The 27,258-nt window shown below is 56.7% G+C and overlaps 1 protein-coding gene across 1 annotated transcript; it reads left to right on the forward strand.

Moving 5' to 3' along the window:
• Positions 1 to 112: 112 nt before the first annotated feature.
• Positions 113 to 26,378, forward strand: LOC119104632 (calpain-1 catalytic subunit-like; the record flags this gene model as incomplete). The annotated part of the gene is given in 17 exon segments (XM_037228349.1): positions 113 to 191; positions 11,763 to 11,943; positions 14,442 to 14,623; positions 15,710 to 15,850; positions 16,457 to 16,631; positions 17,309 to 17,424; positions 18,108 to 18,236; positions 18,661 to 18,830; positions 20,759 to 20,970; positions 21,461 to 21,496; positions 21,498 to 21,619; positions 22,068 to 22,137; positions 22,584 to 22,692; positions 23,150 to 23,277; positions 23,709 to 23,807; positions 24,660 to 24,809; positions 25,996 to 26,378. Coding segments are annotated over 17 exon segments (2,126 nt in total), but the record flags the coding sequence as incomplete, so codon positions are not given.
• Positions 26,379 to 27,258: the final 880 nt, after the last annotated feature.

The following is a 27,258-nucleotide window of genomic DNA, read 5'->3' on the forward strand; positions in this document are numbered from 1 at the left end:
TGTCGATCGCGTCGTTCACGTATGCGTCCCTTACGGCGCTGGTTCCACCGACTTCTTCTCGCCGCCCGTCGTCGCCGACGTCAGCTGAGTGGTGCGTTTGGTCCTGTTTCAGAGCGAGAACTATGGATGAGATCCAACGGACTGAACGGCGGCCCCCACAGACCCGAGGAGAAAAGGTCCACCATATCCAGGTACAGTGACTGGCTCATCGCCGATAGCAGCACGCCCTCGCCAACGTTGTGTCGCATTGTCAGCATACGATGCATCTATTGCCTTTTCGCCTGAGAGAGTAGCATTAGGTGTGCATTTTTACGTGCACAGCCCAGGCTGCTGGCACCAATGCTTCGCATAAATATTCGAGTGTAATGAACGGCATGCTGGAAAGGAAACAGATCATATCAGCCAGAAAATGCCGTAATATCCCACATTTTCACGTTCAAATGTTTCATTAGTCAGTAACGCAGCCTGGGCTCCCGTAGTGGGCAGGGGTCAAGTCTACAGAAAACGTGTGCTAAGATGGACTCCGGTCGGTCAAGCGGTGAGTTTTTGTTTAGAGAACTTTTGCTATAGGGTTTAGCTGGCCCCCACCTGAGCCGTTTGGTTACCTAGTGTGACGGGTCGGGATTCGTTTCAATAAGCTCAGCGCTGCCTCGGCACTCTCAAACCAAACACGCTTACTATACTCGTACAGAACCGCACGGTTTTATTCTGTCATAATACAATTTACGCACGGAATCTGGCGGTCATGTTGTGAAACACCCGCTCAATTTTCATCACCTGGAAAACTACCGGACCATGTTGGGGAGGAATGCTGGGTCCAGGAAGACGTCTGTCTCGTACTTGTGGTTGACGCAACACAATCCGCCGAAAAAGCCGGCCACAGACGTCCGTGGCTCGCCGTGCTATCGACAGATTAGACAGATGACTCATTCTCTCTGGGATGCAGTACATCCGACGCTGACAAACATCGCATAGCGGTCGTCGCCGGGTGCCAGTGATATATCACCGGCACCACCGGTATTGACTCCGTCGAAGGCTGCTAGCGTTCGCGGGCCGCGAACGCGATCTCTGAGAACTAAAGCTGACTGATAAGATCTCGGACGACCTTAGCTTTTCCGGACCGGTTTCGGCTCGAGCGGCAGTGGACCATGGAGTGTGTCGTAGGGATCCAAGCACTCGTAAGCCAAAAGGTCGCAAGCTTCGCCGCAGTTCATCCGGCCCTCTCAGGCAAAGAGTGATCGTGTGATGTGATGTGATGATAAAGTGATGTGATGTGATGCATGATGTGATGTTGGCATGATGAGTATGTGTGGGGTCGAGCGGCATGCGCCCTGAGCGCGTCTCTCCGATGTTGTCAGACTCGCAAGTCTTCCACCGGAGCTTGTGCATTACCTGACCCACACATGTCTTAAGTCCTCCAACCAGATTCCGTCTGTTTTGTGATAGCTTTGCCTTGGCTGGACATTCTGCTTACGTTGGCTACCCTCCGCATGATAACGCTGCTAAAATGATTGCCCTTAGACCGGATGTTTGGGCAGCAGCGATTGTTTAGAGCGTGTATGCCCTATAAAGTGTTCACATCTAAAACGTAATCAACCTCCCTAAGATTTATGAAACTCCTCCGTACTTTGTCTAACCATCACATGATGTCAGTCGCACATATTTCGAGGAGAGACCTCGGATCATCTAACACTCAAAGATAGCCGCCCACCACTGGTTCACATGTTTCTTGCCTGGCCTGACAAACAACAACACAACATCGCCTGCTATCATACCCATGATCGCTGTTCCAGCAGTTGTCCATGATAACTCGGTGCTGGAGCTCTGGCTCAGGCCTGTGCAGTCAGCTGCTTCATCTCGGTGCCGTCAGCCCGCCAGCAGCCATTAGACTTCGCCAGACAGACGGCTGTGGCCCGCCGTATAATCGGCTAGGGAACCAACGCTTTATTGCAATCGTTACTTTTTAATGTTGTGCTTTGGTCTGCGACAGTGCTCGCTACCTGAGGCGGTCACTAGTGCCGTCTTGTTTATGTCGACAGTCTCGGGGCTATTTTGCTAGCTGTGACCGTGACGCGTCACACGCCGGCATGCTGTACAGCTCACTTCACCTTCCCGTCGCCCATTACCCCAGCAGGACGTCGGGGCGTCTGATCCCTCTCTCCGGTATATTTAGTTTCAAGGCCTCTACCCTGCCGGCCGAGGCTCCACAAATTGTCCCGAGAGAGGTCTACGAGGCGAGACACGGACTAAGGCGAGACGCGGTCAGAAACGAGACACGGACCGAGGCGAGACACGAACCGAGGTGAGATGCCGTCAGAGACGAGACGTGGTCCGAGGTGAAACACGGACCGAGGCGAGACACAGACTGAGGCAAGACACAATCAGAGGCGAGACACAGACTGAGGCAAGACACAGTCAGAGGCGAGACACGGCCGAGGCGAGACATGGTCCAGAGCGCTGCCCACAGTCCTGGCACGCTCGGGGGGAGGCGCGTGCTGCTCCTCTCCCCAGTCCGCTCCGGTCCGGTGGCCGCCCGTTCAGTGTCCACCACGGAACATCCAGCGCAGTTCCGGCACAAATCCGGCGCAGATCAGCGGAGATCCGGCTTCGATCCGCGGAGATCAGGCTTTGATCCGTCTGAAGGACGGCGGCATCCGAGGATGCTCCTGCACCCATAGAAACGGACTTTCCCATGTCTCACTCTGAACGTCACACACATTCACGAGTAAAGATTGCATGAGATGTGTGTTACCCTTTCACGAAGGCGCCCTTCTCATCATGCACCCTGTCACAGCAAACTAGCGTCATGCAATCCGAACAGGATAAAAAGTCGATAACATTCTTTTCCATTTCAACCATCAGGCTGTCAGGCCGCCCTAGAACACGACCAGTCCCTCGTGAGCGATTGCAACGCTTATAGCTAGATCAGTTACTCACGCCGTGAGCCAACTCCCCTAATTACTATCATCAGTGTGCTGCCAGCCCTCCGGCGCCCAGTCAGCGCCATCTGTAGCGCCATCACTCCAGCATGAGCCCGCGGTCCGTGTGGGCCCGACCGCGACTGCCAGCTTCGCCGAACTGTTGCGCCCAAGGCCGTGTGTTGCGATGACTGCCCTGCCCATCGCCGATCATCTGGCTGATAGCCGGCGGCGGTTTCGCGGAGACGCGGCGTCATTGGCCGGCTGGGGACGACCTGTGACGTCACGGCAGGGCGGCGGACGACCGTGGGAACTGCGCGGCTGCGGCTATCCTGGTGGCAGGGCGGCGCTGCCACCAACGGTGGCACACCCAGGATTTCGCTCAGGAGGGCACCAACTCGGGTTATAGGGGCTCTGCAAACAAAGGAGCCTTTCTTCGTCACTGTAGGACCCTGTTTTTGCACACGGATGACATTTTTCTAGGCTTGTGGTCCACCTTGATACTTTAGGGCCCGTTCGTTTTGTTTTAAAGCCCTATGGGCATTTGAAACTGCCAAAGAGTACTAGGGCCTTCGGCTCTAGGGGTCCGCCTCCTCCAGAGCGAGGGGGGGGGGAAGGGGGGGGGAGGCAGAGTGGAAAGGGGAAGCCACAAAACTTCACCATTGGTTACGCCACTGGCGGTCGACCAGCGGTTAGTGGGCTGTTTACATGGGTCCGCGGGCGATGCACGGCTTTTTGGTCGGCTTTAGAGATGAGCAGATTGACAAGCTGTGATGTGGGGTCACCACGGCTGCAGATGTGGCGGAGGATATCGCACAGCCGTGTGAAATAAGGGGCTTTCATTAGCCACAAACACGAACACGAAATATATATAATCCAACAGCTATAGACGGATGGATCAGACAAAGAGAAAGGAGCTTTAGTAGAGGTCCAGAAATGAAAGAACGCTGGAAAAATCCAGAGAAGCCGGCTTTGAGGGGAAAGGCCCGGGAGAGCGCGACAGCCAATGTCGCGGTCGGTGCTGTTTGTGTGTCCAGCCGTGACTGTTCACGCGCCGGCGATCTCAGACCTACGCCGGTCACGCTCCGGCTTCAGCAGCGCCTGATGGGCAGCACCCATTGTTTACCGCTCTATCGGCTCCGAGGCCTCGCGGGCGTGACCAGAGCCGCGACACGACCGCTGCCGCGGCAGACATGCCGGCCACTCTCAGGCGAGCCGCCCCGGTATCGCGCGATCGCGTCCTCGGCAGGTATTCGGCAGGCGGTCTGCGGTTCGGCCGTTTGGCGCCGCTGGAGCGGGGCCGACCGCAGTTGACGGCAGCACGCTTGGCGACGTCTTCTGCTGAGGCTGGATGAGCAGGGGACGGGCTGGAGGCCTCCTACCTGACGGAATAAAGGGTTACAAGTGAAGCGGTACCACCACCGGCGGAAGACAACGAGGCTCCCGTACAGGGAATCTTCGTACGGGCAACCTTCCATCCGATCCAGCCGACAGACCTGAAAATGGGACGATCAGGTTTCAGTGCTTGTGGCGTAGAAGTACCTCACCTAAGCTATTTGTTGATCGGGGTAGTCCATCGCGGAGCCATTCGTTGTGGCGCCCATGCTTCGTCGCGACACCTAAAGGTTCCCAAGATATGTTTGTGCTCAGACAGATGTCGATGAGCACCCAACCAACAAACGAACGGACGCCTCATCAAATCCTCATCAACTCGGCGCGTCACAGACGACCGTCGCGCAGACCGCGGCTGTCACGCCGCCAGCGCCACCCCGCGGCTGATCCGTCACCGCCGCCGCGCGCCTGTCACGCGCGCGTCACACACGCGTCACGCAAGCGTGACAGCGTGACAGCCCGTCGGCCGGCGCCGGTTCCCAGCCGCCTGCCGTCGGCCGAGCGCCGCCCGGCGGCGACCCCGCCGGCTCTGGCTTGGGAAGCGCTAACGGTTCCGGCGGCGCCGGAAGTGATCGGCCGGCGGCGGCCGCCGGCGCAGTCGAGCCTCAGCGGGCGCTGACGGACGGAGGGGCGGCGGTGGGCGGCAGCGACGGCGGCGCGGCGGGGGCTCCTCGTGTCCTAGTCTGTGGAGTGCCGTGTGTCCCGGTCCGCCGTGGGCGGTCTGTCGGCCGGACCCCGGTCTGCGCAGCACAGTTGCCGGCCGGCCGCCGCGGGAGCTCGCTCGGACCCGCTCTGCGTGAGGAGCGGGCGGTGCGCACGGCGGGAGGTCTCGGCGACGGCCAGTGGCCGTGCTGAATTGTCGCGCGGTCCGGAGCGAGACGGCTGTGTCCCACTGGCCCGAAGCGACGGCGACGCCTCCGCGGGAAGTCCGCCGTGTCCCAGCGCCCGAGTGAAGCGTCTCGCAGGGGCGCCGCGGGGCGTCGCAGCGGACGGTGGACGGCAGGCGGCGAACATCGTGTCTCACACGCAGGGACAGCTGAGGTCTCGGGCGTTCTGAGCGGCCCGCTCGGACCGAGGCTGTGCAGCGGGGGAGCGAGCCGGTGCGGACTGCGTCCGGGACCGGGACCGGGACCGGGTCCGGACCGCGACCGACTGATGAGCCAACCGCGGTCCGCAGTCGTGCGTGTTGAACTCAACCGAGTGAAGTGTTGACATAACGTTCGCAAGACACGCCGCGGCCGACTTGGAAGCAGGCCATCTCGCAGCGCTGTGTGTGTGCTCCCACCCCGGATACCTGCAATCTCTTCAGCGGAAGTCAACACCCGGCTCCGCCGCCCGTGCGTCCGCAGCGCGTTATCGGCCCGCCCCCGTAGCTGTGTATCACTGCGTCATCAGAGGAGCGGCACCCTGGTACACGCCGACGGGCCGGTCACACGGCGTATCCGGCCCCGCCGTATATCACCGGCCCTTCGCCGTCGCTGCAGCCCACGACCGGCCGATTCGGCTGCCCGCCGGCGGCGGCGGCGCTGACTCTGCACGGCCCCGGGCGGATACGCGGACCTACATCGCCCCGAGCGCCGCCCGACTGTGCAACCGAGCCGCTGCCGGCGCCCCGGACCGTTCAGCGACCGAGGCGGCGCGGCGGCCACGACCGGCGGCACTGCTGGCCCGGCGCGCGGTACGTGCGGTGGTACGGCGGGGAGACGGGCAAGGACTGCCGGCTGTGCTTCTGGGTACGGCGGGGAGACGGACTGGAGGCGGTGCACTGGTGGGGAGACTGGGACCGCCGACCTCTGCTGCCGTGTGGCGGCCGCTGTAATCAAGGCCTCCGCGATGGATTCGGGGCAGCAAGCTGTTGTGCGAGCGTCGAGGACGTGTGAAAAGAATATTGTGCCTTGCAATCACATAAGTGCGGTCAAGCGGGCGGCGCAGACGAGGCCCAGAGCAGACTGAACTCTGAGGAGGAGAAGAAAGAAGTTCAGCGTGAATTGATGTTGCTCTGAGACAGGAAACCATCGGAAAAGCGCTGTCGGAGCCACCGTTGCGCGAGGCTGAAGGCCATAGCGCTGAAGTGTTTAAAAAGAAAAGGGCTGCTCAGAGGCCGTGACAGGTGGTTCTGCGCGCGCCGGAGCGTGCTTTGGAGCGCTGCCCCGCTGAGTGAGTGATCAGCTTGTGGTGACAGGCCTCCGAAGGCGTGACTCTCGAGCGGCGCTGCTGTCGACGTCCGACCGGGCGTGGCCGGGAGCTACGACCCAGTCAGCGCTGCTGCTGCGGGAGCTGCGGCTCAGCCAGCGCTGCTGTTGCAGGAGCTGCGGCTCTGCCAGCGTTCCTGCAGACCGCTGCCGCCGACGCGGCCGTCTCTGCCACGACAGCCTGAGGACAGCCCGTCGGTTGGCGAGCCGGAAGCCGGGCGAGTCTGAGCTCAGCGAGGCGGTGTGACTGCGCCAGCTGACGCCATCTTCCGTCGCGTCTCCGCCGGCTCTGCATCTCTGCCGTCTCTGCCAGCTCTGCATCTCTGCGGTCCTATCTGGAGGCCAGATTCGCCTCTCCAAAGACCAGACCCGCCCCTCCGAACACGGCACGGGCCGGAGGCGGGCCGCCGCCGGACCATGGTGTTGCTGAACGCGCAGACCCTGGAGCGGCGTCCGGTGCGGCTGGCCTCGAGCAACCGCTCCGAGAGGCCGGCCGTGCGGCGCGTTCGCTCCGAACCAGACGTCCAGGCCGAGGACGGCCCTCCGGCGCGCAAGAACGCCGCGCCGCCGCCCTGCCACTGCCGGTAGGTAGCGCTGCCGTGGGCGGAGCGTGTCAAATTTGGGGCGCTCGGTGCTCTTTAGGAGGCTGGAGCACACATCTGGTGACATAAACGCCTGATTATATTGCGTATGTAGGACGCCGATGTAACTTCATGCCACCACATAAAACCACCACGTAGGCGCAGTCTACATCGATTTTTACGGTTTTTGACAACAGGTGTGTGATTTTTGCTCCTCGCATTAACAGGCTACGATATCGAAACGAATTGCAATGCCTCCCCTCGTACAAAGTTTAAATGTCACGAAGCACGGCCTCCCGTAATTCCATCGCGTCGTTCCCCGGCTGGACGCGGCGCGCAGCCAGGCGTCTGGGAACAGTTAGAAGTCACGGGTCGACGCAATAACCCATGACTCCATGAGGCACACCCACACCATTCAGACTTCCACCAGCTTTGGGTCGGCGATCGCCTTTGAACTTCGCCGAAGCCATACGGCTGCCGGCGCACAAGCGGCTGGCCGGCGACCTGTGGGCTGAGGTCAGAGGTCAGGACTGCACCGCGGTGTGTGCACAGCTGTTCCTGGGACCACAGAGGCCGCTGTCGTTCCTGGGTACGTGACCCCGCTGACTGGCTCATGAGCGCCGTTTGGTCAGGCTGGGCGCTACGTTAATGGCGTGCAACACCGCGCGCCGTCGGAGCATTCATCCCGTGTAACATACATAGCATAGCATAGCAGCATAGCACAGCATAACGGCATAGCATATCATAGCGGTAAAGAATAGCATATCAGCATATCATAGCGGCAAAGAATAGCATATCAGCATAGAATAGCATAGCATAGCAGTATAGCATAGCAGTATAACATAACACAGCAGCATAGCACAGCACAACAACATAGCATAGCAGCATAACATAGCATAGCAGCATAGCAGCATGGCAGCATAGCATAGCATAGCATAGCACAGCAGCATGACATCATAGGCCATGGCAGCATAGCATACGTAGCCGCATGTGCACGTCAGTGCCTGGTAACACGATGCGCCGCCGCGGCGTGTACACGTTCGCTTCATCGCGCAGACGCCGGACGCGTTCGCCCCCGCTTGGCGTGTAGCTCACCTGTCGTGAGCTTCGCGAACCATTCACGCTATTCGTCAATGTCGCCGGTGTCTTACACCACGGCGCCATTGTTTGGGGATTTTTAAACAGGCTCGCGGTCGACCACCGAAGCCACAGCAGCTCGTGCAGTCTGGCGAAAAAGCGGCACCGGCATGGGCGCTGGGCCTTCCGGAGTGCGGTGCACAGCGCGCACACCCTGTGCACAGTTTGTGCACAGTGAGCTCAGCGCCCGAGGCCGATGCAGCGCATGGCTGACGCGGCCGCGGCGGTGTTTCACCTCCGCTGACCAGCCACGCGGCAGTGCTGCGGCGGGTGTTTGGATGCGAGGACAGGGCTGGCACGGAGCTGGGGCAGAGCTGCAAGAGATGGGGCAGGGCTGGCACGGAGCTGGGGCAGAGCTGCAAGAGATGGAGCAGAGCTGGCACGGAGCTGGGGCAGAGCTGCAAGAGATGGAGCAGAGCTGGCACGGAGCTGGGGCAGAGCTGCAAGAGATGGAGCAGAGCTGGCACGGAGCTGGGGCAGAACTGCAAGAGATGGAGCAAAGCCGGCGGCGGAGCGCGCACTGACCCAGTGGCGTGGGGCGGGAACGAGGCCGTCAGATCACGACACGGTGCCTGTGTACCGGCACTAACTGTCCGCTCGTTGCCGCGGGCGGCACGCTCCCGTCGTTAGGATGAGCGGGCAGAGGTCGGCCGCTGGCAGCGGTGACGGCAGAGACAGACGGGGATCGCCCGGCGACGCTCGCCGCACTACTCGGCGCATTCAGACAATATCTCCGTATATCGCTGCAGCGCACCAGCGGCTGCTGTGCGGGCCGCGGACAATGGGCGTTGGGCGCACGACTGCTCCCGGCTTTGACCCCGCTCACATTGTTGACCCACGCCGGCACTCAAGGGGCCTTGTGTGGTGATGTGATCATTGTCTCGCACCCGGAGCGCTGCCCAGTACGGGCCAGCCGTGGCCTTTCACCCGACAGCAATGCCCAGAACAATGCACCGGAGCGGCGCGAGAGGTGGTCGGGAGTACCGCCGTGGCCACGCTACCCCTCTGGAAGTGTATCTGGGTACGGCCACGCGACGCCTCTGGGAGTGTATCTGGGTACGGCCACGCGGCGCCTCTGTGAGTGTATCTGGCAGCGGCCACGCGGCGCCTCTGGGAGTGTATCTAGGTACGGCCACGCGGCGCCTCTGGGAGTGTATCTAGGTACGGCCACGCGGCGCCTCTGTGAGTGTATCTGGCAGCGGCCACGCGGCACCTCTGGGAGTGTATCTAGGTACGGCCACGCGGCGCCTCTGGAAGTGTATCTGGGTACGGCCACGCGGCGCCTCTGGGAGTGTATCTAGGTACGGCCACGCGGCGCCCCTGGGAGTGTATCTGGGTACGGCCACGCGGCGCCTCTGGGAGTGTATCTGGGTGCGGCCACGCGGCGCCTCTGGGAGTGTATCTGGCAGCGGCCACGCGGCGCCTCTGGGAGTGTATCTAGGTACGGCCACGCGGCGCCTCTGGGAGTGTATCTAGGTACGGCCACGCGGCGCCTCTGTGAGTGTATCTGGCAGCGGCCACGCGGCGCCTCTGGGAGTGTATCTGGCAGCGGCCACGCGGCGCCTCTGGGTGTGTATCTAGGTACGGCCACGCGGCGCCTCTGGGAGTGTATCTAGGTACGGCCACGCGGCGCCTCTGGGAGTGTATCTAGGTACGGCCACGCGGCGCCTCTGGGAGTGTATCTGGGTGCGGCCACACTGCTTCCCTGGGAGTGTATCTGGCTACGGCCGCGCGGCCCCTCTGGGAAAAACGCGGAGTGTGTACGCACGCAAAAACGCACAGAGTGTGTGTATCAGATCTACACTCACACAGAGCACACAGATATAGACCTAACCACCATGTACACATCCACGGAACATACGCGCTACGCACCCAGATATACACAGACGGAGCATATGCACACAGATGCACAAACACATACACAGAACTGAAATATCCACACCATTACCACCATGATGATTAGATGACTGCAGTTCAGCTATCCGGTCAAGAACACACCGGGTGTCATGAGCAGATGACCCGTGCAGACCGCCGCTGCCAGGCCGCTGCCGACCGGCGCCCCCACCGAACTGGGACGCCCGGGGGCGGCCTGCGGGCGGCGCAGGGGTATTCTGGGCACGCATCTGCACAGTGTCACAGTGCGCGGGCGTCATGCTACACAGTATGCTGTGCAGCGAGGTGGGCCGGCAGCTGCGTGAGAGACGACTCACATCAGCTCCGAACAGAATGCTTCCTGTGATTGGCACCTGCAAAACCACGAGAACACGGGGTAAACGCAAAATGCTGCAGGTGGGGTGTCGCTGATCACGACCACTACGTTTGCAGCTGCCGGGCACGGCCGCGGCATGAGGGGGAGGGGGGGAGGGGGTACCGAGTGACGTCACTACATCGACGCGGTTTTGGTACATGACAGCTGACAAACCACGCAAAGTGTGACAAACGACATCGGCTTTGATTAAGCGAATCAAATCCCTTCTTAGGCTGCTTGACCTCAGGTCAGACATTGTGAGGGATCTCAATGCAGCATTGTAAAGCCACGTCGCACATCGCATAAGAGACTCCGTAGCCTCACGCCGCCTGTAAAAACTGAGAGCTGAGAGCCCGTGACGGCGACATCAGTTCTCTACGCTCAGTCATGCAATCCGTCGTTATATCGGCCCGAAGCATGGCAACTGTTTTTTTGTTTTCCGTCGGACAGGCTGGTCCGAATAGCAGACCGTTACGTCCACGCAAAGCCACATTGGCGTTTCGTGGGCTTCCGTCCATTGTTTCTTGTACTGGTGAAGCTCTGCATAGATAGTGCCATTTTTCACAAGGCTTTTCACAAGACAACGCACGTAGTTAGGCACTCATGAAGCACAAAAATTTACTTTTCAAGTCCACGGACTTTTGCGGCCCGCATATGCGAAACTCAAATCCAGAGCTGAATCCTATTCAAAGCCGGCTTCGGTTTATGCACGATAAGCATCCTAACGCTGGTATATATCCTCCAACCACACCTGTACTTCTGATCCCCACCTGAACGGCCTATCTCTGTCTGCGCCCGAGCTGACCACCTCTGCCCTTGGGGGTCCAGCTGACCACCTCTGCCCTTAAGGGCTCCAGCTGACCACCTCTGCCTTAAGGGCTCCAGCTGACCACCTCTGCCCTTAAGGGCTCCAGCTGACCACCTCTGCCCTTAAGGGCTCCAGCTGACCACCGCTGTACGTAGGACCCCAGCTGACCACCTCTGCCCTTGGGGTCCAGCTGACCACCGCTGTACGTAGGACCCCAGCTGACCACCTCTGCCCTAAGAGCCCTAGCTGACCACTTCTGCCCTCGGGGCTCCAGCTGACCACCTCTGCCCTTCGGGCTCCAGCTGACCACCTCTGCCCTTGGGGCTCCAGCTGACCACCTCTGCCCGTAGAGTCCCAGCTGACCACCTCTGTCCGTAGGGCACCTCTGCTCGAAGGGCCCTAGGTGACCACCTCTGCCCTTTGCGGCTCCAGCTGACCACCTCTGCTTTTGGGGACTCCAGCTGACCACCCTGTCCTCCGCACCAGGTACTGGACCATCGACCGGACCATCAGCAAGTCGGGTTCAGCCGCCAAGGGCACGTACCAGCACATACGCCGCTCGTGCCGCGAGCGGGGCCTGCTGTTCGAGGACCCTGACTTCCCGGCCTCCGGTCAGGCGCTGGGCAAGAAGCCACCGCCGCACGGTGTCGTCTGGCTCCGACCGCACGTGAGTGCCCACGGCGGGGAAAAGGAGGGAGGGGGAGGCAGTGTGTGTGAGTGGTCTGGTCTTGGGTCTGGCTCCGGCCGCAGTGAGTGCCCACGGCGGGCGAAAGGAGGGAGGGGGAGGCAGTGTTGAGTGGTCTGGTCTTGGTCTGGCTCCGGCCGCACGTGAGTGCCCACGGCGGGCGAAAGGAGGGAGGGGGAGGCAGTGTTAAGTGGTCTGGTCTTGGTCTGGCTCCGGCCGCACGTGAGTGCCCACGGCGGGCGAAAGGAGGGAGGGGGAGGCAGTGTTAAGTGGTCTGGTCTTGGTCTGGCTCCGCCGCACGTGAGTGCCCACGGCGGGCGGAAGGAGAGAGGGGGAGGCAGTGTAAGTGGTCTGGTCTGGTCTGGCTCCGACGCAGTGAGTGCCCACGGGGGGCGAAAGGAGGGAGGGGGAGGCAGCGTTAAGTGGTCTGGTCTTGGTCTGGCTCCGGCCGCACGTGAGTGCCCACGGCGGGCGGAAGGAGAGAGGGGGAGGCAGTGTTAAGTGGTTTGATGAGAAGTAGCGTATATGATGGCGTAAAGTAGCTTTGTAATAATATGGTGATATTAATAGGTAGAAATGGTTGTGTAATGACAGTCTGTTACTGTAGTGTAGAATGAAAAGTATAAATATATTTCTAAATAGCGTACGAATAAACATGTGCCATAATGTTTTTAGGGGAGGGCAATATATATATATATATATATATATATATATATATATATATTATACTTGAGGTGCTGTTCTTTGCGAGGCCGTTCTTTAGACCTAATTGGTGACGTCAAATCCCATTTACTTATCGTCGTTTACGGTTTCGACCCATCTGCGTTTAAATTCGTCATTTACAGCATGGTTTGCTGAGTTAAAAGAATGTGAGACCAGAGTCGGAACGCAAACAGATGTGTTGTTCATAGATGATAGCGTACTTTTTCCTCATGACCTGGATATAGTATATGTACTAATGCATGGTCTAACATCACAAAAAGTCTTCATTCTATTAGGCCTATGACAGCGGCGTATGCTGGCTGAACCTCACTGAGAGTCACACCGGCCCTGCTTTTGAATAGAGCGTAGGCGCGACTAAGCATTTGTACAGACCGAGTCAAGTGGTCAAGTTGCTGCCCATGGAGGAGCTGCTGCCCGATTTTTACCGGGCTTTTCAGGGATGGCGATAAGCTCAGTTGTGGCGTAGTTTTCAAACATCGAGTGAAACCCCCAATGACTTTTACCCTCAGCTGAAAGTACTGGGGTTGGGAAAACGACAATTGGAGCTAGCGTAATTTCCAGAGCATTGGCTTATCCAAGTAAAGCCCGCAGCACGACACCACTGCCAGACTGGAAGAGACGTCTTGCCACCCAGTGCGCTGTGTTCTCAGGGTTTGGTGCACTGACCACGCTCCCTCCCAGCCTATTCTGTAGCAGACTTCTGCAGATTTCGCGTCTCTCCAGGATGTCTCTGACTTCTCTGTGCTCGCTCAGAATACCCCTAATTTCTCAACGGCATGGTTGTCCTGTGTCTCATAAGGAGACCTCTACCCCTCTCCCTCCCAAATCTTGCCTCTTCTAGATCTCCGCAGTGGACCCCTCGCCGTTTTACAAGGTCTTTAGAAGACATTTCGCACGATTCGTGTCTTTCGGAAGAATTGACACCTTCGTGCCCTCTTAAGAGTCGCGCACTAGTTTTGGGTGCGCTTAGGAGACTCCCAGCAGCTAACGCCTCTGCGTCTCTTCGATAGATATTTAACCCTCCTGTGTATCCGAGGGAGATCGTACGACTCTCCAGTGTACTCTCGAAAGATCATATGACTCCTGCATCTCCCAATGAGACTTCTGACTCTTCCGCGTCCCTTCAGAAAAAATGCATTACTTTCCTATCTTCTTAGGAAACCGCTGTTTCCTCTGAGTCTCCCCAGTAGACCCATGACCGTCCTGTGCTGTGTCTGGAGACCCCTCACTCCACGTGTCCCCTCAGAACACCTCCGACGCCGCTATTGCTCCCCCAGGAGACCCCTCACTCCACGTGTCCCCTCAGAGCGCCTCCGACGCCGCTATTGCTCCCCCAGGAGACCCCTCACTCCACGTGTCCCCTCAGAGCGCCTCCGACGCCGCTATTGCTCCCTCAGGAGACCCCTCACCCCACGTGTCCCTTCAGAGCTCCTCCGACGCCGCTATTGCTCCCTCAGGAGACCCCTCACCCCACGTGTCCCTTCAGAGCTCCTCCGACGCCGCTATTGCTCCCTCAGGAGACCCCTCACCCCACGTGTCCCTTCAGAGCTCCTCCGACGCCGCTATCGCTCCCTCAGGAGACCCCTCACCCCACGTGTCCCTTCAGAGCTCCTCCGACGCCGCTGATGCCTCCTCAGGAGACCCCTCACCCCACGTGTCCCTTCAGAGCTCCTCCGACGCCGCTATTGCTCCCTCAGGGGATCCCTCACTCCACGTGTCCCCTCAGAGCGCCTCTGACGCCGCTGATGCCTCCTCAGGAGATCGTCGACCGTCCCCGCTTCATCTCGGACAGCAGCGGTCGGTTTGACGTGGAGCGGGGCGAGCTGGGAGACATCTGGCTGCTGCAGGCCGTCTCCACGCTGACCTTGACCCCGCGCTTCCTGGACCGGGTCGTGCCGCCGGACCAGTCGTTCGAGCAAGATTACTGCGGCCTGTTCAGGTCAGACGAGAGGCGCAGTGGCGGCGGCGCAGTGGCGGCGGCGCAGCGCGCCGGCCGTAGCGCACCGGCCGTAGCGCGCCGGCCGTAGTGCACCGGCCGTAGCGCGCCGGCCGGAGCGCAACGGCCGTAGCGTACCGGCCGTAGCGTACCGGCCGTAGCGCGCCGGCCGGAGCGCACCGGCCGTAACACAGTCAGACGGCCGACACCGGCGTCATGTCGTCACGCCTGGCGTGCTGTTTGAGCTCATTTGATGGCTTTATCCTCATTGTGATGACATGTTTGGAAGCTGATTTGATCAAACGATGCAAAGTTATTAAAAGTGTGAATTGGGAGCTTAAGGCACCGCTGTCAAAAACTGCAGGAATAGATTCCCAATTGCGGGGAAAGTACAATGCCATGCCGCCTGTCCAACGTGCAGCCACAAGAATGGCGTGATTAATATAGGCTGGCAAAACTGGATGATAAGCCTGCGTTTTTTGAACTTAACGTTTCGAACGCTACATTACAATTAATTGGTTAAATCGTTGCTCACGCCGCGGGAGCGATAGGGTGTTCAGCTGACGGTTGCTGACAGACATGGTAAACAGACAGACTGTCATGGCGTCGTGTAAGTGTGACGCTCTCGTGCAATGCTGGGGCCTTATGTCATCATGAGCTACAGCATGGTCATGATCTCTCACTGTGGTGATCACACTGCCTTTAACAAGGGTTATTACAACGATAACACGGCTTTTAGTTGTCTATTTGCGTCATCTTTACAAGCATTCACGCGATTTGCCGCAATGAACAATAGACATTTTTGACAATCATCATAGTTGGTGGATCACTAGCCCAGATGTTTCGTGCCCAAGGTATCAGGGAACGTGACATCGAAAATCTGATCGAACCGAATCTGATCTGCCCTGTTTTAGCCTGACTTGGTTCAAAGCTATCAGGCCTGACCTGAAGCAATCATACCAAACACGGAATGCTCGGACCTGACCTGCAACCTGACTACCTGATCTTTCCCTGACCTGATCTGACCTGATCCTGAGTGACCCACCCTGCGGCCCGGCCCGACCCCTGACTCAGTGCGCGCCGTTGCAGGTTCCGGTTCTGGCACTTCGGCGAGTGGGTGGAGGTGATGGTGGATGACCGCCTGCCGACCCACCGCGGCCGCCTGCTGTACGCGCACTCCTCCGACCCGGCCGAGTTCTGGTCCGCCTTGCTCGAGAAGGCCTATGCCAAGTGAGTGCCGGCTGTGGGCCCCAGCCGGCCTGAGGTCGGGTCAGGTTGGCTGGCCCATACGCAGGTGGCCTAGTCTCAGCGAGAGGTGTCAACGTCACTTTTGTGCTGGGTGGAGCTTGATTCAGCTTGTATTGTCTGGATGGAGACGGCCTAAAGTCATGTGAACATCTGGAAAATGGCGTTGCGTTGCTTTGCAGTGTTCGTATAATGGCTCAAACGCTAGCTGTCGTTTCCATGCTGTATATATATATATATATATATATATATATATATATATAAACATGCATGTTTTACATATAATGCACACACACACACACACACACACACACACACACACACACACACACACACACACACACACACACACACACACACACACACACACACACACACACACACACACACACACACACACACACACACACACACACACACACACACACACACACGCACACATATATATATATATATATATATATATATATATATATATATATATATATATATATATAAACCCCTCTTCCCGCGACGCTTCAAGGCAGCTCACTGCATGTAAATGTTTTGCAAAGCCGTCTTGTGAGCGTAATATGCTTACGTTTTTGGCAGGTTCTACGGCTCGTACGAGAGCCTGCACCAGAACTCGACGACGCTGGCCCTGCAAGATCTGACGGGAGGCATCGTGCAGAGCTTCAGCCTGCAGCAGCAGGAGACGTACGTCATCTACCAGGTGCTCAACAGCGCCGTCCCCCGCTCCAGCCTCATCGTGGCCAGCATACACATCGTGAGTGCGCCGGCTCCGAGTCCTGCAGTCGTGGACTCCGGCGTCCTGGGGCGAATCCCTCCCGGACTCGCGCCACGGTCAGTCCGGCCGCGTGCTGTCCGCGGGTCGGAGCCGAAGTCTCCGCAGCTCCACACCGCGCTGTGTCCAGATGTTTCTGGTAGCGGGTGACGGACCGTCTGGTCCATGATATGTCGAACTCTTGACATCTTGCAATTCATTTAGCTTGAACAAAAGTGCTGGGGTTATTAAACGAGCTTAACGTGAGCGAAAGGATTAAACCAGGCACTACGGCCTGGGGCGCTTTTTTAATGAAGTAACAACCTGTCGTGCTGCAAAAATCGCAGTTCGCAATGTTGTGAGCCATATGAGGTGCAAGATGTCAAGAGTTTGACATAAAATGGAACTCACTGCCGACTTACATGTTTGCAACACGACAGGTTGTTACTTCATTAAACGGTTGCACCGCAGGTCGTGGTGGTCGGTTTATTCTTATGCCTCATCTCCAGAGTTTCGTTTAATCAGTGATTACTGATTTTTGTGATTTTTTGTGATCCCAGTGATTTTTGTTGGAGACTGTGTATTTCCGCCGTGGCCCGGGACTGTAGCCGCGTCACCGCGACGCCGTGGGCTCCGCGGTTCGCCTCCCATGACTGACGTCAAGACGGCGTGTCTGGCAGGAGCGGGACACGAAGCGGCACCTGCGGCTGCGGAACGGCCTGGTGACCCAGCACGCCTACAGCGTGACCGGCCTGGCGCGGGTCAGAAGCAAGCTGGGGGAGACGCCGCTGGTCAGGTGAGGATGGACGCGGTGATGGAGGCCTGGCGCGGGTCAGGAGCAAGCTAGGGGAGACGCCGCTGGTCAGGTGAGGATGGACGCGGAGGCGAAGGCCTGGCGCGGGTCCGAAGCAGGCTGGAAGAGACGCCGCTGGTCAGGTTTAGGGTGGACGCCGGAGCCACGGCGGTGGACACCGATGCAGTGCTCCCGCGGCACAGCCGGCTGCCGCGCATGCCGTATACGTTCCAGGACTGTGCTGTGGCGCTCAGCTCGTTCGTTGGTAACTCTCTGTTGGACAAATCGTAGCGAACGTTTTGCTGCACCGGCAAATGGCATGCAGATACAAGCGTATGACATAAGCAAGAACCAGTGACTGCACGAAAATTCATCAATCGTGTCAGCGGAAACGAATATATCTAGTGTATGTAAATTTGACAAATGCAGTATTCACGCAGTGTTGTCCAAAACATTGGCTATGATAAGGACCTCAGTTTGGCCTCTTCGGAGTGTTACCCAAAATTGCAAGTGTTCGAGTTCCGTACCGTACCTTAAAGTCTAGTTCTGAGGCCGCGGAATTTCATGGTGCTTTCCGCAGTCAAAGACGATTCTGTTGAGGCTCGTACCGTTACCTGGCTATGCTTGGCCCCGTGTCGATGCGCTCCCAGGCCTCGTCCGTCAGTGACCGGCGCCCGCTCCCACAGATTGCGGAACCCCTGGGGCAAGGGCGAGTGGAACGGGCCCTGGAGCGAGCGGAGCTGGGAGTGGGACAGTCTCAGTGACCGGGACAAGGACCTGCTCAGCGTTCGGGTCGCCAACGATGGGGAGTTCTGGTGAGTCGTCAGACAGCGAGGAGAAGTTCTTGGTATTCGGATGGGCGTTGCTCTAGTGACTTACTAATGAGGGATGGAGAATTTCGGTGACCTATCAAGCAGAAACAAGATATTTCTAGTGAGTCTTCAGCCAATGTCGACGAGCTTTTGATGGATGCTTATCCAGTAATGTCTTGTATGCCGTCACTGTCCTCAGCGTAATCGTGGGGGCCTTGCCATTGGTGTGCTCTCGATAACCTCTGCTGTTATCTTTGCACATTAAATGACCTCCGTGTGGGTTCAACAACGTATGTACGGGTTCAATGACCTCTATATGGGCTCAATGGCCTCTGCGTGGTTTTAATGAGCCCCGCTGGTTTGTCTGACCACCCTGCACTGTCACTGACCTCCGACACCTCCTGTGACGGCGACTCGTCCCTGGCAGGATGTCGTTCGATGACTTCGCCCGCGTGTTCACGCACCTGGACCTGGTGCACATCGGGCCGGACGACTGGATGAACGAGAGCTGTCTGCACAGCAAGAAGCCATGGCGGGCGGTGCTGGCGCGCCGACGCTGGCGGACCGGGCACAACGCCGGCGGCGGCCCCAGCTGTGGTGCGTGCGCTCCTCCCGTGGCTGCGCCGCGCTGTCGCTGCCATGGGAGATCCTCCGGGAGCAGGGGCTGCGGCTCAGGTCTCAGAGCAATGCAGGAGCTTACCGTCTTGGGAATAAGCACAAGAATGTGCCGTTGTAGGTACCCTGGCGGTGGCGGGCTGTCAATCCTGCGGCCTTTAGAACGGCTAAGAGCACCGCTCTGAGAACTGTCGGGGGACCAGGGATAACCGCCTTGAAGACTCAGAGGGGCTGAGGTGGCAGTCTAAAGAAGACCCAGAGGGGTGGGGGTCTCAAGAAAGTACGACAGGTCACAGTGCATCGTTACGACGGCTGCGGTTGCACGGTGACAGCTGACACCAATGGCTTTTGTGTGCATTATCACGGGTCAGGCTTGGGGCTCGGTTAAAAGAAGTGTTCCACACTTGTATTGGGTTTTTACTGTAATAGTCGCCTTGAAGATCATTCGATGGTTCACAACTCTACTATTCTTGAGACCCCCCACGCTATTTCGAGCTACACGCTTGCAAAGATGTGCAGACCATTTGGAGGAGACTTTTCAAGGTCACCCAGGTATCCATGATACCGTCACAATTTCATTCCAATCCTGTCATTCCATTGGCCATGCAGTGACCTAGGCCAATGCGTAAACCAGTTGGCGAGTCATGCATATCTGACGTTCGTGAGTACGATCTCCAAATGTCACGGCCCGTCAGCTGTCTCTCAAACAGTGCTCCTGCAAGATGACGTGATCAAACAATGATGCTACTGGGCAGCATATTTACTTAACAGAGAAAGCGTGTTGTCTAGAGCAGTTTTCACTTGAAAACATACCAACAGCTGTACGTAAGCTTATTTCATCAAGCTGATGCTTGCTACAATATCTTAAAACGCGGAACATTTCGTTTAAGATTGAATCGGATCGGACCGGTCGGGTCAGGCCACATCAGGCAGAGCCGGAATTGCACATGTTGCTTGCCTATGAAGAATGAACACACATGGCGGATTAGGCGGCTGTGGCATGTCACGCCCACGAAATCACTTCAAGAAATACCATTCGAAAGGCCTTTGCAGTATTTGGCCTGGTGGGTGATTTGTGTAAGGCTTTTGCGCACATCCACTCTGTCAATCAGCTTTGAGATCTTTCAAACGCATTCCTCATGTCGGTCGCATACATTTTTACGTTCCCACGGCTCCTTACTTCCTCACATTTTTGTGCTATTTTCTAGTCATAGTGGTTCCATGTCACAACAATTTGCCCAGCTGCTTGTCAGCCACCAGGCACGTCCAAAGAGATTAATCATTGAGCTCATGTGCTTGTTTTCAGCAGGCTGATAGCCACAGGACACGTAAAAATCACCATGCTTCTAAACCGCACATACCACTGCCGTTTTCGGGAGAGCTGGACGTCGAGCTGGACGACCAGACAATCCCAGAATGACAGCGTTTGCCGCAAACCCCGACCCATCCATTGACCACTTGTCTGACCACGTCACATCGCGTCACGTCACGTCGCGTCACGACACAGCAGCTGCCCTCTGCCGGACCCAGTGCCCTCGCAGGCCCTCCTCTCCTCTCCCCGGGCACCGCACCTGGGCTCACCACTGACCCGGGGTTGACGACTGATGCCAGCCTCACAGGGCCCGGCGCATGTGTTTGGTTGATTGGCGTTTGTTCGGTTAAACCCATTGGGTATATGTTTGGACATATTTTTCCGGTCTCTCTCTAACCTATCGAGCGTTTTCCGATGACTACGTTCACCTGTGTGTGTTGTCTATGCACCGTAGTGCAGTGGAATACCATGTGCCTTGTTTTCACCTGACAGACACGGCGGCGCAGAACCCGCAGTTCCACATTCCAGATCCCGCCTCATTTGGCCAACAAGTATCACATTGTGGTGTCACTAACACCGCCTTGTTTTCATCCGACAGAGACGGCGGCGCAGAACCCGCAGTTCCACATCCAGATCCCGCGCAGTTCGGCCAACAAGTGTCACGTGGTGGTGTCACTGACACAGGAGTACGACACGCTGCCGCCGGACGACGTCAAGAAGAAGCGGCGTCAGCTGGCGGCTATCGGCTTCTCCGTGTACGGAGTGCCCCACACCTGTCACCGGCTCACCAAGGAGATCATGATCACGAACGTGAGTCGCCTGCGGTGGTCGTGGCAGACCGAGCCCCAGATGATCTGGGAGTGGTGCACGAGCGTATTGTGTCTCCTCTGACCTTCCTTTGACTTGTGCATTGATGGGTGGCTAGCCCTGCCGCGGGCCAGGTCCATGCTGCATTTCTGCTAATTCGACCTTGACCTGCCACTGTTGAGATTTTTACCGCCATTGACTCGACCTTTGCCGTATCCCACTGTTTTGGTCCTGACCCGGGCGTTTGCAGCTCTTGATGTCCTGGTACTAGCCCAAGCGTATCATGTGGCCTGAGCTGGCCCAGAGCTGACCAAAGCTTTGATGTGCTCCAGTCGATCTGACCTTGACCGCACCATCTCTGACCCTGCTGACCTGTCCTTGATCGGACCTCTTCTGACGCTGCTGTGAAGGAACCCCGGACGGGACAGCGTACACGTATAAACGGGAAGACCCGTCCTTAACCTGCGCTCGACCCGCCCCGCTCGCGCCACAGAAGCCGCTGGACGTGACGGCCTACACGTGCACCCGCTGAGACGGCCACCTTCTTCACCCTGCCGCCCGGCGACTACATCGTGGTGCCGCAGACGGCGCAGCCCAACAGGGACGCCAAGTTCCTCTTCAGAGTCCTGACCGACGAGCAGAGCAACATCTGGTGAGCGAGGCTCGCTGCTCGCTGCGCGGCGAGAGAGTCGGGCGGAAAGATAGGGCAGGTGGCATCATGGCGATCGGGGCGACGTCTGGTGGTGAGACGCGCGTTTGTACATGAATTAATGCCAGGTGGGTGTGAATGTAGAGTAAGTGGGGAGATCTGGCCGTAGGTGAGGTGCAGTAATCGGTTTATTATTGGAAACGACAGTAAATCACGAAAGAAGAGTGATGCCTAGTAGTTGGATGGAATGTTTCTCGTTTGTCAGGGCTTGAAAGGGACCACCAACAACACGCCTGCTGGCTGCCGTGGACAATACGACGCATCAGCCAGCCCAACAGGCCTGGAAAGGTCCGATTCCTTGAGTAGTGATGTTATATGGTCGCTGAGCTGGCATCTCTGCGCGTTTGTAAAGTCGCGAAACAGCTGATGACGCGCCGGGCGCTGATTTCAGGGAGGTGAACGAGGACAACATGGTGTTCCGGCCCGTCTCCTCGGATACCATCGAGGACAGCATACGATATGTGAGCACATACGATATTTGAGATCACACGCGTCAAAGAGATCATCTTCAGACGCACAGTAAACGTTAGGTCACGTGATGCCGTTGCTTGCGCTTGTCGATTACTTGCCACATCATGACCACATGTAACTGGCTCGTTGTCGAAGCACTCCCTGGCAGCGTTGGTAACTAATGCGCTCCAATAATGGAGATCAAGTGAAAATTTGCTGTGACTTACAGGAAAGGCCAAAAGAGTAGGAAAGGCGACAAATCTGCGTGATCCTTGCACCACTTACATTGAGCGGTATGGGTGTGAGGGCAGGCGGAAAGAGATACGAAAGCAACGATGGCCTCATTTCCGACGCCAGGAAAGAGAGCGGGCGGTGTAGGTTACGTGCCGTCTTGCTCTGTTTCGTTATTAGCATTCGGACGTGTTTACAAGTAAATGAGCCCTGACTTGGCCCACAGCCCGACTCGCGTCTGATCCTGGCCAAGCTGGTCGCCAAGTATCCTCCGGACGTGGACTCGGTGATCCTGCTGAAGATTCTAAAGACGCACTGGAAGGGAGGTAGACAAAGTGAGTCTCTGGTGCCGTCGGAGGGGGCTCGTCTTAGCACCGCGTGCACCCCCAGGTTCTTCGATCTGACTACCACTACTTGATGTCCAGGAGTTCATGGCGTGCGTCATGTATTGGAAGATGCTTTTATTTAATTATTACGAGTATCGGTTAGCCGAGCTTGAGCTGATTGCTCGTTCCTTTCAGCATGACTCGGGAATCAACCATTGTCTAGTCATTCAGGCACGTTTCGTGGGTTACTACCAGCCTCCTTGAGATTTAATAGCATTTGTCAAGAAAATTGTCATGGCAACTAACGTTTATCCGTGTTGAGCTGCAAGTTTGCCCTGAATACGTCTATACGCCATGTTAAGCTCCTACAGCTCGGAACAGAGCCGCCCCATTCTACACAGTTCTGCTTAGTGCTCTGATGACGTCCTGATGACGCTCTGATGAGGTCCATCTGTCTCCTCCGCAGCGTTTCACTCCGACAAGCCGAGCCTGGAGTTGTGCAAGTCGCTGATCATGCTGCGCGACTACAGCATCTCGGGCCGTATCAGCCTGTTCGAGATCCCAGCCATCCTGCTCACGCTCCACTACTGGAGGGTTAGTGCCCATCGTGCTCATTCTCCACTATTAGATGGTCATTGCCCTGGACCCGGCTGCTGGAGATAGCGGAAGCCTTCGGGGCAGACGTGGCCGTCTGGGGATTTCTGCGTCGTTCTCAAGAGTTCGTACATCTCTGCTCGGCCGTCAGTAGAGACTGCCACTTGTGTCCTTTAAGCATTTGCTGTGACCCTCTTAGCTCGATGCGGACTATGGCGGAGGTTTTCACTTCTCTCGGACTCATGCGTGGTATTGGCCTGTGTTTATCGTATGTTCCTGCTCTGTTGTTTGTAAAGAGTTATTTAGACAAAATGTTTAACATTGAAATGGTGGATGCTTTGTGTAAGTGACTTTGATAAGCCTTAATACGATGATTCATCATCCATTTTTCCGTATCTAACATCACTTCATTGGGGCCCGTAATGTTCCAGCTGGCGTTCTTGAAGTACGACAGGAGCCACTCTAACAAGACGTCCAGCTACAACATGCGACCCATCCTGTACGAGGCGGGGGTCACCGTGTCAAACAAGGTACCTGACCACAGTCCTGCTCCGGCAGAAATAACTAAACTACGCCCACCTTCTTATGCCCGCTTGTATTGTTTCATTTACCGCTTGCGGGAGGTTCTTGACCCCCGGATTCCAAGGTTTCTGCGCTCTAAGATGATTCCTTGCCGTTGGCTTTGCTTTAGATTATTACTTTCATCGACTCCTGTCTAAATGAACCAGTGGTAACTAGTCACTCTCCAGTTTCTTGATAGTTCTCGCCAGGTAACGCGGCAAAGATGGATCCGTCCACTGGGAATTGAACCCATATCTCCAGATAATCCTTAGTCCATTGTGTTCATCGTTACACTAACAGAAACGCCTGAACGATACGACAATACAACGATGTATGAGCGTTCACGACTGAACAACAACGTTATGGTACAGTTCTGTTGGCCCTGCCGTATTACCACAGTGAGCTACGCATGGGGACCCTGAGATTCTCCTGTGGCAGGTTCTGGAGTGAGCTATGCGTGCGGGCCTTGAGATTTCCCTGTGGCAGGCTCTGGTGTGAGCTACGCGTGCGGGCCCTGAGATTCCTCAGTGGCAGGTTCTGGTGTGAGCTACGCATGTGAGCCCTGAGATTCCTCTGTGGCAGGCTCTGGTGTGAGCTACGCGTATGGGCCCGAAATTCTTCTGTGGCAGGCTCTGGTGTGAGCTACGCGTGTGGGCCCTGAGATTCCTCTGTGGCAGGTTCTGGTGTGAGCTACGCATGCGGGCCCTGAGATTCCTCTGTGGCAGGTTCTGGTGTGAGCTGCTCGCGTGGGCCCTGAGATTCCCCTGTGGCAGGTTCTGGTGTGAGCTGCTCGTGTGGGCCCTGAGACTCCTCTGTGGCAGGTTCTGGAGTGCCTGATCCTGAGGTTCACCAAGAGCTGCGTGCTGACGGTGGAGAGCTTCCTCATCGCCATGGTGCGGCTGCATTTAGCGCACGAACGCTACCACAGCATCGACACCAAGATGAAGACCAACCCCATCTCGCTAGAGGAGGTCAGTGCTGGGCAGCGAAGCTGGCGTCAGATGGTGTGGTTTGCCGGACTTGTTTAATGATATCCAAACGAATATCCCATGAAGTGTAAAACTCGTGACAGAAAGTATACGATTGTAAAGTAACTGATATGTTTAAAGGATATGTTTGATAGAGATATGCTCGATGCATAAGTTTGCTGTCGGATATCTTGTATACATTATACGTTTGACACATGATCCGTTCGGTACTTAATTTGTTTCGATAAATGTCCTGTTTGATAAATTCTGTATTTGGTAAGTAATATGTGTCATAAATGAAAGGTTTGCGAAATTATTTATTGGACAAATGAGATGCAAGGTTAATGCCACGAAGGATAAATATAAATTGTTAATTACGGTGATCATATTTACGAGATGTGTGTAGGTGATACGATGTTAATTTTTATTCCTTGCAGAATAGCCAGGAAGAGTGGGGCATAGATACATTATCTGTCCATTTTCCTGGCTATTCTACGAGCAATAAGGCTATTAGCACTGTCCATAGGATAAATGTAAGATAAATGATATATCACAGCCTACCGACAGCACTATGTCGAGGTGTTTAACGCAGCCCCGTACGCTGACTAAATGCGGCGAAATACAGGACCGCGTAACCCCTTCCCCCCCCCCCCCCCTGACAGAGGTGGACCGCGGTGTCATATCACTTCATTGAGAGATTCAAGCTCAGTCATGCGGTTTATGGAGACTGGGGATAGCATGCACATGGCTCAGAGGCAACCCTTGTATTATCGTGGTGAACTCTTCGATTCCTCATTTGTTTATTCGTTTTCCCAACAGGGGTGAAGTTTCATGTTCGGTTGAGAAACGGCGCCGGGTGGGGGATGGGAGTGGGTGGGTGGGTAGGGTGCTGCAGTCCCCAACTTTAAGAGGATGATGAATCCCTCCTTTGCTGATTAGTATCTTATGGCGCGTTGACCGCAGTGACTGTTTTGCGACCATGAAGGAGGCGAATCAAATCAACAAAGAAACTCATCTCCCATTTTCCCTCCTTCTTCAACTTGCTGTTGCGAAACTACATATTTGTCTCTCCGTGCTCAGTAATTGCACGGCATCACATTCACACATCAACACTAGCTCTGTGTTACTGCGAAAGCGTCCGTTGATTTCCATGAGCTGCTAATTTAAACATGACGTCCCTCTATTGCAGATGATCCTGATGACCATCTACTCCTGATACGGAGCATGGCATCAGCAGTAGTCCATTGGAAAGTCGTGCCTCACGCCGCGTGACTGCACGGTCGGGCCTCACGCCGCGTGACGCCTCCCGCACTGCCGTGCTTTCAGCGCGCATGCGTGAGTTCTCACGGGTGACTGTCGGAGATCATCTTCAGGACGGGTCTACTCAGACCATCTTAAGGACGGGTCTGCCCAGACCAGCGTCAGGACGGGTCTGCTCAGGCCGGTGTGACAGGCCCCCGCCCACCTCTGAAACGAAGAAGGGGGCTCGTGGGAGGTGTGTGCCCCCGCAGACACGCGGCACGTGCCCTGTACTGGTCTGCACGTGCGTGGACAGGGGGCCGGGGCGCGGCGGACTGCCCCCCCCCCCCCCCTTCGAGCTGTTGCCTACTCCATGACGAGTCAGATCGGGAGACACGCGAATGGCGGCACGCTTTGCCCCCTTATCGCGAACGCTGCGCCCGTCGTCTTCGGCCAGTGCTTTAGAGATGACGTACGCCTTGGCGCGCCGGCCTTCGGTGACATTGACGCGCGGGGCGGCGTGGAACGTGCGGTCTTCCAGACGGAAGTTAGGGATTCGAGTAACCGCCCTGCCCTCAAGACAAGCCGCTCACGCGCAGTGACCATTTTGGTCGATGTGTTAATGTAGCCGTGTACAAAAACAGCTAGGATAACCAGAGATGCATAGAACATGTCAGCGAGATCGGCCAGGGACGGTTTGTGTTGTCGATGGTCTATTATTCCCCTTTTTAGTGAGATTTGAAGCGTTTGCCAGGTCATGCGACCGCACCTCTTCAGTCGCGGAGGGCAGGGTTGCGTGGCTGCGTGCATGTCACGTGTGTGCGTGCTAGTGTGCGTGCGGTGCGTGTGCATCTTTGAGACAGCATCGTCTGGCAGCGGACGGATGTGGCAGATGATTGCCGTTTGACTTGTGCCTTGCTCTTCTGTCCTCGTGCAATGTGCATAGTTATTTATCCGCAATTGTGCAACTTTTACCTTGAACTTGTGTTGGTCGAAATATATGCAACCTGCGATTCACGCATTTGCCGCTATCAGACTTACCTTTCAAGCACGCGTCTCGCCAGACTGGTGAAGGGTTGGGTTGAGATTGGGTTGGCACGCTTAGAAGTGTCAGATTTTGGTAAAGTAATCATTTGGTATCAATAATTGATCATTGGGCCCATGAGTGTTATGATTGCGCGCACATGAAAAATGCAGCATTGTCGGTATTTAA

Source organism: Pollicipes pollicipes, unplaced genomic scaffold, assembly GCF_011947565.3.
Source record: "Pollicipes pollicipes isolate AB1234 unplaced genomic scaffold, Ppol_2.1 Scaffold_6052;HRSCAF=7182_pilon_pilon_pilon, whole genome shotgun sequence".
In the NCBI taxonomy this organism is placed as follows: domain Eukaryota; kingdom Metazoa; phylum Arthropoda; class Thecostraca; order Pollicipedomorpha; family Pollicipedidae; genus Pollicipes; species Pollicipes pollicipes.